The sequence below is a fragment of the Ascaphus truei genome, chromosome 6 (assembly GCF_040206685.1).
Source record: "Ascaphus truei isolate aAscTru1 chromosome 6, aAscTru1.hap1, whole genome shotgun sequence".
In the NCBI taxonomy this organism is placed as follows: Eukaryota; Metazoa; Chordata; class Amphibia; order Anura; family Ascaphidae; genus Ascaphus; species Ascaphus truei.
The window spans coordinates 108,675,840-108,690,425 of NC_134488.1; the positions used below are offsets into that span (position 1 = coordinate 108,675,840).

Sequence of the window (14,586 nt, forward strand, 5' to 3'; positions counted from 1 at the left end):
GTATACAAATGTAGCCAGACTTACTGTGCCCGGAGTTGCGGCAATAAAAGGAAAATGCTGCGGCTCCGCAGCGAAAATTCAAAAGCCCCATCAATTTTCCTGGAAAGGTTTCCATCGATGTATAGCATGGCTGTGTACAAAAACGATATTTCAGATGGGTGGACGCTTGCGAGTTATATACAGGCGGTTATCCACCGGAATCCGTCCCGCAAACCGCCGTCGGATAGCGGACCATCGGATTGCAGATCCAATGTTAATCCGTGGCAGTGAGTGTCGGGTAATCCGTTCCAACGTCGGATAATGCGTTCAGCGGAATGCGTGATCTGGCATCGGATAATCCTTTCGATGGATACGTAAACGTTCTAAACAATAAGTCCTGCTGTGCATGCAAGATACAATGTAGAGAATATTCTTAGTGACAAAAAAGACCATTACTTACTAACAATGCAACTCTCTATACAAAGCAATGATTCAGCCATTTGACAATTTTATCTGGCCCCTCACTATAGATCAGGGAGGTCATTTTATTTATTCAGGGTATAAAGGTTTAGGAAATGGTGCAGGTAACCGTTTCGCTGCCCTGTGGATGTACCTGGTATGTCACAGGCCCTGGCACACCAAAGCTATATTGACGTACAGTCAGGTACGTCATCGTATTAATGCTCGTTTGCTGTGGGCTGATCGAGTTGACCGCTCCATCGGAGTGGCCAGCCCAATTGAAACGGAAGTGGAGCCTCCATCACTACCATTTGTGTCCCCTGGAGGATGGAGGTAACAAACATGTGATGGATACCAAAGCGATCACATAGTTCGCGATTCCCGAAAGTCCAGTGGCACTCGGTGCTACAGGACTTCTGGCATCAATAAGGTTAAGGAGAGGGGTCCCCATATGAGAAAAATGAATTAATGGCAGTGGAAAGTGTAGAAAGTTAAATGTAAGTGATTGATATATTTTCTTTTATTTAGAATTAAAAGCATTTTAAATCATTGTTTAAACTTTTAGTTTTTCCACAATAGCCAAATCTTTGAAAGTTTAAATTTAAAAAAAAAGGTTTCTCTTTTGTGATAAGATTCCTTATGATTCTTAAGACCATCTTTTCTTTGTCCTTTATTTGTTAGGTCATTATAATGCCATCATTCACAGGCCTTGCAAAAAAAAAAAAAGCATACAGTATTCCGCAGGAAGCTAAGAAGTTAAAACTCTTATTATAAGGGTGATTGAATCTTACAAGATGGCCAATTATACTGATAAGTTGTGTTTTTTGTGCCCCCTATGTAGGGCTGCCTCTTACACAGAATGTACTTTTTTTCCATCAACTCTCTCATTTCTTAATACCTCTTTAGCAATCTCCTAATCATGGATTTCCATTGTTTGTCCTCATGTGTATTGTGCTCATTAACGAAATGTTGGTAGATGCACTGCATACAGTTTGCCCAGCTACATCAATTAACCTACCGTATTTGAGCTATAGCTGTCACCACTGGATAAAATACTGTTTAAAAAAAAAAATCATTGATCCTTATTTCAGAAGAACTAAAACCTGTTAACCAAATGAGCAAAGCTCTTTAATGTCCCTTACCACAGATTTAAAGAAAACTGTTTTGTATTTAAAGTATAGATTTGCAAATAAGACATTAGTGGTACTGTATTGCGTATCTCCTCGTACCATTGTAAGATGAAGCTCCTCATACGTCCAATATGCCAAGTCCCATTGCTGCCTTCTCCATCACATGTAATGGCAATACCTACTGTATTCTAACCCTAAGCCACACTGCTCTGGAATGAAAAAAAAGTAAGGAAGCTTGTGCTGTCCCATGTGTACGATGTATACTATAATTCCTGTGCAGCCGTCAGCAGGAGTACTCCAAAATCTCCTGTATAATGAGCCCCCCTAAGGGAGCTCACAAAGTAGCACAAAGTCAAGAAAATAGAAAGCGCACTGAGAACCGGTAGAATGTAAAATATGTATTGAGATAAAGTCCCACAACAGGACTTCATGATACAGAAAATGTATAACAATAATACAAAAAATGCAACTTACACCTTGTTTAAAAATGGTGAGAGCGAGAACCGGGAGATCCGGGAACTGGCTGGAGTAGGTGTTGAAGGACCGGACCGCAGTCTCCATCAGCTGTGCTTTAAACTTCTATCTACTGGTCTATGGCTCTACCATTAGAAACTCACGTAGCAACCCCTCATGCTTTGTCAGGAGAACGCAGTGCGAAACGTGTAGAAGTCATGAGGGGTTGCTACGTGAGATATTTTACATTCTACTGGTTCTCAGTGCACGTTCTATTTTCTTGTCTTTGTGCTCTGGAATAATGTCTGAAAGTCCAACCTTCCCATCACTTTAATTCAAGCTTCTGCAAAACCCTGGCATTTATTCTTCTGTGACATACTTAAGATCTGCTCATTCCTTTCTCACTCTACTCCTGGAACAGTGATAGAAGCTCTCATCCTCTCCCACCCAGATAACTGTAACCTAATAATTGATGTGATACGATCTCTCCGACATAGATAGCTATGAAACCTAACATTGGAACTGAGTAGGATGGACCCTTTTAAAAGAAAACACTATATCCTAAATATTTGTGAAGGATGCATTTGTATATAAAAATGGTACAAAGAGCACAATTTTATTGTGTTTCTCATTGCAACAACATATAATGGTCTTTGCTCAAATGTTGCGCAGCGTGTAGTTAGCTTGTGATATGATGAGTGTTAATAGGAGGAGTTAGGGAGGCGTTACATGACATACAGATAATAATAAGATGTATCACATTCTGCTTCTCTGTGTATCACCTTCCTGCATGAATCTGTGTAAAAACATATGGCAGATCAGCAGAGGTGTAAACCTTATTTAGAAATTGGTGCCAGATGAAACAAACTGCAGCAAAAGGCTTGTTACATATGAATGATGCACCTTGGAGAACAAAATGGTGCAGTGCATCAAAACACATTTTCCTCTGCATTGATATTTACACAGACTCGTATCCTCTATATTGTCTCAATGTCTTCTTATTACAGCAGTTGTTTCTTCAAGAGAGTAAAATACCCTTAAAATATTCAGCGTTCTGTCTTTCAAATTGTCAATAGAAATCACACAGTTCTCATTCTTATTTCTCAGTTGATAAATAAATGAATAAAAGACAGCAGAAATCTCCGAAGAGCACTATAATAAAATTGGAAGATTTAAATTACCCAAAAAACTATGAAAACGTAAAATATTAAATTGCCGTTGATAGATTAAGTAGAGGGGAAGGGTTGCTGCTTTGTCACTGCTTTGTTCTCATTATGGTGCTTATTCTGGATCCACTGAAGCAGAAGATCGGGCGGTGTTCGTCCAAAAATAGTGGCTTTAGAGTAATCCCTTATGTGTGCATGACTTAGGCAGTTATTCTATTGCCCTCATGAACCACTTTGCTCCATGAGTGTCCAGCTTTGCTGGATACTGGGCAGAACTGTACTGAATATGGATAGACTGAATATGTTCATAAGTGGCCAGACTTTGTTTTTTCCCAAACTATTTTTTTGGGGGGAGAGATAACACCTTGAAATTAGTTAATTGGGCTATAGAAGCTCCACTGGAGAACCAAAACCACTTCAGTGCCAATCGGGACCTGCAGTCTGCAACCTGGGAACTCATCTATGACTCTCAGTAGATTGGTGCTAACAGTTTCTTTGTGACTGGCTGCTTTTCAAACCATAGTCTAGTACAGGCATACCCCGGTTTAAGGACACTCACTTTAAGTACACTTGCGAGAAAGGACATATCGCCCAATAGGCAAACAGCAGCTCACGCATGCGCCTGTCAGCACGTCCTGAACAGGAATACCAGCTCCCTACCTGTACCGAAGCTGTGCGCAAGCGGGGAGACTATAGGGCCTGTTACAAATGCGTTATTTACATCAGTTATGCACGTATATGACGATTGCAGTACAGTACATGCATCGATAAGTGGCAAAAAAGTAGTGCTTCACTTTAAGTACATTTTCGCTTTACATACATACTCCTGTCCCATTGCGTACGTTAATGCGGGGTATGCCTGTAAGTGTTATATTTATGAGACTTCATTGTTTCCCCAGATAACACACCATATCAATGTTATAACGGGGAATGTGACATACCATAGACTTGGATGGCAGTCTTGGTGCAGAATATCAAAACATATACTACCAAAAGGGAACAATGAAGCCTACTACATCTGTATACACTGAGAGATAATTTGTAATGGATATCTTCATCTTTTGATGAGTACAGTTGAATATCTATGGGGGTCCTCCTCCTCCTCATTATAGTCATTGAAGTGGAACGCAGCAAGCAAACGTTTTAGAAGATGGAAGTGTGTAGTAACACTCAGAATGTTTTTATACTACAGTATATTCATTCTTAACTCAATGTCCCAAACAAGCAACTTTGACTTTTCTATGTAGGTAGAGAGCGAGGCAGAACGGATTATTGATCTTATTCATAAATTCCTCGTGTCAATGAAGCAAAAAATCTGCACAAAAATATATGTCATTGTACAATTTAGCACATTATTATTTCTACCAAAAATATTTTTTTGTTGGTGTTTTAAATCCTTATTTGTGAATGTTCGAACTCACTAATTGTCTTTGAAATTCATTCACTGCATCATCGACAGTAGAATGAGCAAAGTGTATTTAGATTTGTGCTTGAAATTGCATTTTTGTTTCTTCTGTTTAAAGGAGAAATTCTTATACATATTTTTTTAACACAGGATTGAAGCAGGGGGTTTCAGGAGCCATTCATTTCAGCTCTGGAGAGCCCCTGCTTTCAGAGATACTTGCCTCCGTAGGAGGTTTCCGGTAGCCGCTCGGGCTGAGCTACCTCGGGTTTAAAATGTAAAGCTCCTGCATCACACGGACTAATAGGAAGCCGAACCGGATGACATCACGGCTCCCTATTGGCCCACAGGGCGCGGGAGCTTTGAAACGCTACAATTACATGAGCCCTGCGAGCCGAGCAGCTACCAGCACCCCCTACCGAGGTATGTCTGGAAGCCGGGGGCACCCCAGAACTGAAGTTAATGGGGTTCAGCTCCAGAGACCCCCTGCCTCAATCCTGTGTAAACAAATAGAAATACATATTTTTAAAAAAGCACTTCGATTGCTGCTTTAAGCTGCAGCTCCACTTATCAACAGAAAATAAATAGACTTTAGTTGTAACCAGTGGTCAAAGTATGATGTTACTAGGGGGTAAGGAGAGAGTACCATTACTCTTTATTACTGACAGACTTATAGTTCCATTTTCCATTGAAAGAAAAATGTATTTATTTTAGGAAGCCTCTATTCCTTTATACTTTCTAAGCATAGATACTGTCAATATTTCTTAAATATGGCCCGAATAGCTTTTCTGCAATGTTAAATACATTTTAAAATGCCTTTAAACCAGGTACAGTATTATTAAATTTTTAAGCCATAGTAAACACTGCATATATCACATTTTCTATTATTCTTACTGCTGTTTTATCATTTATTGTATTTTTAATAACTCTGCAAATTCAGGACAGAAATACTTAATACACAACAAAAATTCACAGCGAGGGATATTTTGCATTAGGATAAAAATGTAAGTTTTCATTAATTATTGAGGGTGGGAGAGAAACTGATATAATTTATAAAGCAACACAGTTGGACACGCAAAGGTGAAACGTTAATCATCCTGCAGAAATAAAAACAGAAACAATAATAGAACAGAGAATAAGTCCTGCAAACCAGGAACAAAAAAGGCAATGTTGTTTCACAAAGTCCTCAGCCACTACAAAAGAGCACGGTGTTCCATAAGAACAGAATGTGCTATGGTGGAAAGAAAGCTGTGACTACGAAAAACTAAGACTACAACACTCCAGCAATATCCCATTCATAGTAGTAGCAATGTTATATAACAGTCACACTTTATTGGACACACAGTCCATCCCTGTAGGAATAAGTATAGTACTGATTAATTAGTTCATTATTTATAACTCTTAAAACTTGTATTTGTTTTTCTTTTCCATCAAGTCTCTGTCATTTGTATAACTGTATTCTTTGTGTTTGTTTGGCAGTATATCGCCTTTGCGTCCCTGTTCTTCATTCTTATCTCCATCACAACGTTTTGCCTTGAGACCCATGAGGCATTCAATGACATCAACAACAAGACTGAGGTCTACAAGCAAGGCAACATCACCAGGACGGAGACCATATTGGAAGTGGAGACTGAGCCCTTTCTCACGTACGTAGAAGGCATGTGCGTGATCTGGTTCACTTTTGAGTTTCTCATGCGTGTTTTGTTCTGCCCTGACAAGATGGAGTTCATTAAGAGCAGCTTGAATATCATAGACTTTGTGGCCATTTTACCCTTCTACTTGGAGGTTGGCTTGAGTGGCCTGTCTTCCAAAGCCGCCAAGGATGTCCTAGGTTTCCTTCGGGTTGTCCGATTTGTTCGGATTCTGAGAATCTTTAAGCTCACTCGTCATTTTGTTGGGCTCAGGGTTCTTGGCCACACACTACGAGCCAGTACGAATGAGTTTCTCCTTCTTATCATATTCTTGGCACTTGGGGTTTTAATCTTCGCCACCATGATATACTACGCGGAGAGGATCGGTGCTGACCCAGATGACATCACGGGCAGTGCGCACACCAACTTCAAAAACATCCCCATTGGGTTTTGGTGGGCCGTGGTAACCATGACAACTTTGGGCTATGGAGACATGTACCCAGTGACTTGGTCGGGCATGTTGGTGGGTGCCCTTTGTGCTTTGGCAGGTGTGCTAACTATCGCCATGCCAGTACCTGTCATCGTGAACAACTTTGGAATGTACTACTCCCTTGCTATGGCTAAGCAGAAGCTACCAAAGAAAAAGAACAAACACATCCCCCGGCCTCCTCAACCTGGATCACCCAATTACTGCAAACCAGACATGCAGTCTCCCCATATGAGTGCTCAAGGAGATTCCTGCCCATTAGCTCAGGAGGAAATCATTGAGATCAACAGAGCAGGTAAGAATGAATGACTTTCTGTCAAGAGCATTCATCAGCACCATGCACAAGTATATCATATATGACAGATATTAACAGCTTAACGTATTTAAAATTATTATTTTTGAAACAATGAAAAAAAAATTTTAAATGGAGAGCTACAAAAATTGGATGATAGACAGATATTTACATCTCCAAGTAGAGGCTCTTGACGTGTCAGAAACCGAGTGCAAAGACTCAATGGAGCCCATTCGTAAAATGCAATAGAAGGTAAAGATGTAATGCAGTTTACTGTGCTGTTTCCTGTTCCTTTTCATTAGTGGGATTAGCCAGTTAATTTATTTATATTTACGAAACTACCTGCAATTTGGCAAATATTAATTGACAGATATTACACTGTTATCATAAATTGACAAACACCAATTGAGTCCTTGTTCATTAGACAGTGGAAGCCATAGGGCACACCTTCTGTACACTCGTACTGGCAGTGCCCTTCTATATTAGAATATATGCAAATAGACCTCATGTAGACCAAAGGACTATTAACAGATTATAATGATTTATGATATATTTTTATTCAAATATAACACTGATGTAAATCCAGTGTTGACATGATGATCTTATATTTTGCTGCATGGTTACGCCCCTTTTGAAACACCTGCCTATTTAGCATAGCACTGCACTATTTTATCCCTTCAGTGCTAGAGGAGCCAGCAATGCATTACTTTGCAGTATGTTGATGGCCCCTCTGCCACGAGCACTTATTTTGAGTAAAGAAGAAATAGCTTGCACTAAACATATATGAAACAATCAATCCTGGATGGAGCACACATCAGCAATAAAAGCACAGGCTTACAATTTTAGAACATGAGTGCTGTGTGTTGAACTGCATCAGCGGTTCTGAACTTTGTATGTGTATCTGTGTGTGATAGTGAAGTTTCACTGGCGTTAGCAGGTTCAGAAGCTATAACCAACAGTGGGTCCTAACTAAAACAACATTTGTGCTTACAAAATATTCATCCTGTCTGACTCACTTGTAATTAACGTACAGTAACCAATGAAATAGTCGGGGTAGCTTGCACACACTGATTTTGGTGAAGGATGACCAACCGCACCGCCTTTAGATGCGAGTGCAGAAAAGGGAATTTTAGTGTTCTGGTTTTTAAACACCTGAAATTAACTCAGTAGCACAGTACTGTACACATTACAATTCATTCATTTCATTGCACACAAAGAAACAGAATCCATGAAATTCAAACAAAGCAACCGCGATAAACACGTGTGCCTGGGGCGATTGGCCGCGTTAATTGCGCGTGCAATACAGCAGAGCACACGAAAACGGCTCCGTGATTTGTTCGAATAACGGCCGCCGCATCTGTACAGTTGATAACTCAAATCACTTCCAGCAATTGACAAACTGGTAGACAAATGAATTTTAACCTGACCTGATAAAAGGAAATCTAACATAAAGAAAAAAATCTTAGATATGCTTTTCCTCACCTGAGTCAGGGAGCAGCCATCTTGGATTTGTATTGTCATTAATGGCACTGCATTGCTAAAGTGCATGGCTCTGGCTCCTGCATCTTTAGAAACTGCACAAACCTAATATTTTCTGTGCTGTGGCTGCCTAACACATAAGAGCAAGAAAACTGAGAAATTGGCAGGTTTGTGATGCTAAAGGAAAAGCAGAAGCCAGAAAAATCAGCACTAAATCTCAATGCAATTTACTGTAGCTTCACAGTGGCCTGAATGACCATTTTGTATGGCTCTTAAGCATATGCAATGTCTTGAAGGTACATTGTGGAGACTGTGTTACCTGCCTTCAACAGCAGCATGTAAGATGTAAATAGAGTACTCCCCCGAATTTAAATATGATTAGTTAGGTGTGTTCAATGCATGAGGTCCCTTTTGTGCTCAAAGATGATGAGCCAATAGTGAACCATCAGGAAATCACCTTATTATAAAAACGGAGGACATTTTTGATCTATTACTAATTATATCACAGATCCAATGTTTGCAACTTCATCTCAGGGTGGTGGCTATTTAAGCCAAATGTTTTGCTATGCTAAGATACTTTGCTAAAGATATTAATAAAGATATTAATAATGGTACCGTGCACAGAAAGCAGTAGTTACGGGTGGCATAGTAAACAACAATTCTGCAGCTAAAACCTTGTGCAATTTTTATGACTCCCAAAGTTCAACTGCAATTAGAATGAATTATGCAGAGCTGTAATACACCCTATTTATTTCTGTCTGAGAATATTGCTGACATTTTGCATGGCTTCTCTCCTGTTATGCTGTAACAAGAAGCTGAGAACATTTGGAGAGGGCTTTTCCTCATTAAGTTTCCACCTACTATTTAGCTTAGCACATTCACATATGTTGTTACAGTACCTCCAGGAAGGAGCAGCACTAAAATAAAACTAGGTCTAAAATAATCTTAGAATATAAAGTGAATCAATCAAATATTGTTATCAGTTACGCGCTGACACTGTTATCACGAAATGTATTTCACACATTGGCCATGAGATAGTGGAGGGGAACACAGTGAGGTCTCTGTTTTATTGCAACCTGCAAGTTTCTGTGAAAGGGCTGTTCTATACTGCGTGCGCGCGCTCGGCGGTTTTAGTTGGCTGAGGTTAGTCAGCCTTTCTGTAATGGTGCAGCACGCTCGCACGACAGTGTGCGTGGAACCGGCCGACAAGGGAGAGGACGAAGAAAATAAAGAATTTGCACCGCTACCGCTGCTGAAATGTATGTTTATGTGTGTGTATGTGTGTATGTGTGTATGTATATGTGCGTGTATGTATGTATGTGTGTGTGTGTATGTATGTACAATGTTAATATACAATTTATTAAAGTATTTATTTATTTCAAAACTTATTTAAACACACACATATACATACAAACACACACACACACACACACACACATACATACACATACATACAGTACCTCACTCGCGCACAGCATACACACAAAAAGTATGCGGCACGTGCACGCACGTTCGCACAGGCACGCGCGTACAGTATAGAACGGCCCTTAGGCAGGTTTGTCAGCATTTCAAATCCACTCCAGGGAGACTTTCTCCTTCGCCAGGAAGACCAGGATAGTCAGAAAAGAACATGTTTAAAGAAATAAATGTCATTGTAAATAGGTGAGGACGGGCAGGTTCTCAAGGTGAATGTAGCTCAGATCTAGGGCTGCCAGGTGGCTTGTCCAAAAATACTGGACACAATGGTGGAAGGTGCGACGCGCGCGCGAGAATCGTTGGTGGGGAAGAATGTTCTTTATAAATGACCTGACTGTTACGTAATTTTTTCTAAATTTCACTCCAAATATTCACCAAGTTGCAGCAATTTATATTCTGTTTCGTAAAAAATCTGGAGAGGAGTCTTGGTGAGGTAGTGCCCTTCCATGGATTTTTTTAGGAAATAGAATATGAAATAGTGCAAATTGATGCAAATTGGTGCATGCTTGGAGTGAAATTTAGAACAAATTACGTAATGGTCAGATCATTTGTAAATAACTGACCTGCAGTCATACTGTACATGGCGAGCAATACTAATCTTAATGCTCCTCCCACAAATTCCCAGACTGTTTCACCCCTCCTCATCTCTCTCCCCTTATTCTCTCTCACCCCTCCCTTCATCCTCTCTCAATGCCCCTTCCTTCATCCTCTCATCCCTCCTCCCTTCATCCTCTCTCACCCGCACCCTTCATCCTCTCACCCCCCTTCCTTCATCCTCTCTAAGCCCCCTCACCCCCATAGGACCTCCAGAGAAAACACACACACACACAGGGCCGCCAACATGGGGGTCTGCTGGGGTTCGCGTGAGTTAGGGGTCCCGCCCGTTATATTTTTAAAAAAAATTGCCGGCGATTCCCGTGAGCATGCACAGAGCCGAGGTCCAAAAAGGAAGCAGGGTGTCGGCCTGCTGCCTGTGGGCCCGCTCCCCCCCCATCGCTCTTGCCCCACACCCTCCCCCCCCCCCCCCGCTCCCAACGTGGGACGGTGGGGAAGCATCATTGCGCGCGCCAACACCGCTTACCCCGTGCGCCAACACAACTTCCCCTACGCGCGCCAACACAAACTACCCCACAGGTTCCCCAACTTCACACCCCCCCCCACCTCCCCACACACAGGTCCCTACCTCCCCCAGTGCAGCTGTACAATCTGCAGAGCTTAACTGCAGACCAGAGGCTACTGTACCTGTCTCCTGCGGGCCCTGCCTCCACTGACATCAGGGAAGGATTGTATCAGAGGAGGAGGCAGGGCCCGCAGGAGAGAGGCAGCTTCCGGTCTGCAATTAACCCATTAGGACCCAGAACAGGTGGGGATGCTCCCCGTGTAATCCCTCCCCCCCTCCTAATATCACTCTCTCTCCACTCCTTGACCCCCGTCACCCACTCCCTCTCCATTCACATTTCCTACTCCCGCTCCCCTCAAGTTCCAGCAACCAAAGCATTACACATTTTTACAACCAAAACAAGAACACCAGTGAATGTAGCCAGCCTTAGAATAGGGCACTAAGAGCCAAAGCTACCTTTGCATAATATACCAATGTCTCGAGAAATCATTAGCCAGGTCCAAATCTGCAGAGCTCGGTTAAGTGAGTTAAGGTGCTGTTCTGCCTTAACATGTATCTTCAAAGCTCAATTACGTAGTGCTAAGTCCTGTTTTCGGCCAGAAAGAGCATGCATTAACTATAATGGCCATTAGTGGTAATTATATGTAAAAGAGGCATTTCACCTAACTACTCCTCTCCACAAAGGTCTGTTAAGGTTAACGTAGGGATTTAATGTGGTGTTACTCCCATCCAGACTATGAAATATAAAAATAAGTGAAGAAAAATATATAGTGCAACACTGCTAGAATAATCAGTCAATAATTGAGTGGACCAGATCAGTACCACTCACATGATGGTAAATTTATTCAAACATTTGTTGGTTAAAACCTCCTCTATGTGGATAGTTGATCTTTTATGTGCATCTACATAGGACTAGAAATAGGATTTTCTCCCAATATATAAGGAGTTTAACAGAGAGACAAATATAGCGCAATAATGCTTTATATATTAAAATCAGAAGCAAAAAGGTATTCAACTCACAAATCGGTTGGTTTGCAATAACATGTAAGACCATTAAGGTCTAGAAGAGACGCCAGGACTATCCCTCAGTATCAGATGGCAAACTCTCCAGTGCTCGGCAGTAGGGCATGTCAGTGCTCGGCATTAGGGCATGTCACTTCCAGGTGACGTCACCGTTGGAGGCAGGATGAAGTCGGTGCAGTCGTCTTGCAGATATGAGGGTCTCTGGCTTTGGTGTGTCTGTGAATCCTACATGTTATTATTTATTTATAAAACAAATTACAGGAAGTAATGTATTGAGAGTTACCTCTTATTTACAAGTATGTCCTGGGAACAGAGTTATGATGACAAATACATGGTTACAAATACATAGTTACATTAAGTGAGCAGGGTTATACATTTTATACAAGACATTGGATGCACAGTTAAAGATAATACAGCTAAATCCCATTATAACGCGGTGCTCGGGGTCCACATAATGAGACCGTGTTATAACCGGGATCGCGAAATGGCCGTCGCGTGAGGACTTACCGGGATCTGCAGCTCTCTCCTCTCTGCAGCCTTCTCCTCTCTCCCTGCTTCTTCAGGCTGCGTCCACGTGCGCGGCACACATCTCCAAGGTGTTTTAAAAAAAAATAACATTCAATGCTTTATTGCTAACGGACACATACACACATGAGGTGGAGACCGTGGTGTAGCCTTGTGTGTGTGATGTCCGAATAAAGTTTTTTAATTCAACCCGGAAGTAGCCTGGATATTTGCCACTTGCAGTAGCGCCGGATCTTCTTTCTACCTATTCGACATTTCTGATGGCTGCACGCTGGAAAACGGAGGTCATAAGAGAGCAGGACCCAAATCGGAGAGCGTCTAGAGGTAAGGGATTTCCCTCCCAGCCCCAATTAGAGGTTCATATCTCCACCCTCCACCCCGTTCCTAAGTGACTCACACTGACACCTACGGGTGCTGGGACTGTATACCAGAGCGCAGGACAGTTCCTTTGTATACTCTCCTCTCTGCAGCCCTCTCCTCTCTCCCTGCTTCTTCAGGCTGCGTCCACGTGCGTGGCACACATCTCCAAGGTGTTTTTTTTTTTTAATAACATTCAATGCTTTATTGCTAACAGACACATACACACACACACCTCCCCTACCCCGCACACTAATAATTTTAGCATACCTTGCAGGAATTGAACCCATGACCCTTCATATGCTAATAGGGATTCTGTACCACTGCACCATAGAATTGGTGTGGCGTTGAATGTTTAAAAAAAAAAAAAAAAACCTAGGAGATGTGTGCCGTGCACGTTTACGCAGCCTGATGAAGCAGGGAGAGAGCTGCAGATGCCGAGCTGCAGATGCCGGGTATGTCCTCGCGTGGCGGCCATTTCGCTTAAAAAAAAACAAAAAAAACTTGGAGATGCTTTTAAATTGGGAGCCACACTCAGACCGCATTGCAAGCGGATCCACATTGTAGCGGTTCGCGCTATAACAGGGTTCAGCTGTATATGTTATAGGCATATGTAACAGTTACAGACCAGATTAAAATGTAAGACAACTTTAGTTTTGAAAGAACTTAGACTGGTGGCGGCTGTGAGAGTCTCCGATAGATTGTTCCAGTTGTGGGGTACACGGTAAGAGAAGGAGCGGCCCAAACTTTGAACCTTGGGACATTAACAGTCTTTTGGAGTCAGATCTCAGATGATAAGTGCTGCATGTGGTAGGGGTGAGGAGCTTGTTCAGATAGGCGGGTAGCTTGCCCAGCTTACGTTTGCTGTCCGATACTGAAGGACAGGGCCGCAAACAGATTTCCAGGAGCCCAGGACTACAGTTCTGACCGGTCCTTCCCCCGCCCCCCTGTCGGCAGTGTTGTGAGTCACATTTCACACCTCGCGAACCCCCTCTATTTCCCTCCCTCTTCCCATATATTTCTCTTTGTCTCACCTCTCACTCTCCCCCCCTCCATCAATTACTCCACGCTCACTCAATCCCTGCCCCCCGCCTCACATGTATTTCTCTCCCCTGCGTCTCACTCTTACTCCCTCTTTTCCTCAGTCACCCCCTCTCTCCTCTCTATCCGTCAATTAGCCCACGCTCACTCATTCCCTCCCCCTCACACAATTCCCTCCCCCCACAAAAAGATACCAAAAAACTTCCCACCACAATGCAAAAACTTCCCACCCCCAAATACATACAAAAAAATCCTAACCCCACCAAATATATACAACCTCCTCCATCCCCCCAAATACATACAAAAAAACACCTACCCAATACTTATAAGAAAGCAATACATATAAAACCACCCAAATACCTGTACATATAAAAAAAAGACCCCAATGCATCTAAAAAAAAAGACCCTAATGCATCTAAAAAAAGACCCCAATGCATTAAAAAAAGAACCCAATACATTTAAAAAAGACCCCAATACATCTACAAAAGAGCCCAATACATTTAAAAAATAAAACAATACATATAAAATAAAACAACCCTCCCCAATACATATAAAAAATACCCCAA

General features: G+C 41.9%; 1 protein-coding gene across 9 annotated transcripts in view; it reads left to right on the forward strand.

Moving 5' to 3' along the window:
* The window catches only part of LOC142497640 (voltage-gated potassium channel KCNC1-like), a 79,636-nt gene that overhangs the window by 26,129 nt on the left and 38,921 nt on the right, over nucleotides 1-14,586 (forward strand). For all 9 annotated transcript variants that reach the window (XM_075605708.1, XM_075605704.1, XM_075605706.1 and 6 more), the window contains one exon: nucleotides 6,069-7,002. In XM_075605708.1, coding sequence (XP_075461823.1) covers nucleotides 6,069-7,002 — 934 coding nt within the window. The remainder of the gene's footprint in view (nucleotides 1-6,068; nucleotides 7,003-14,586) is intronic.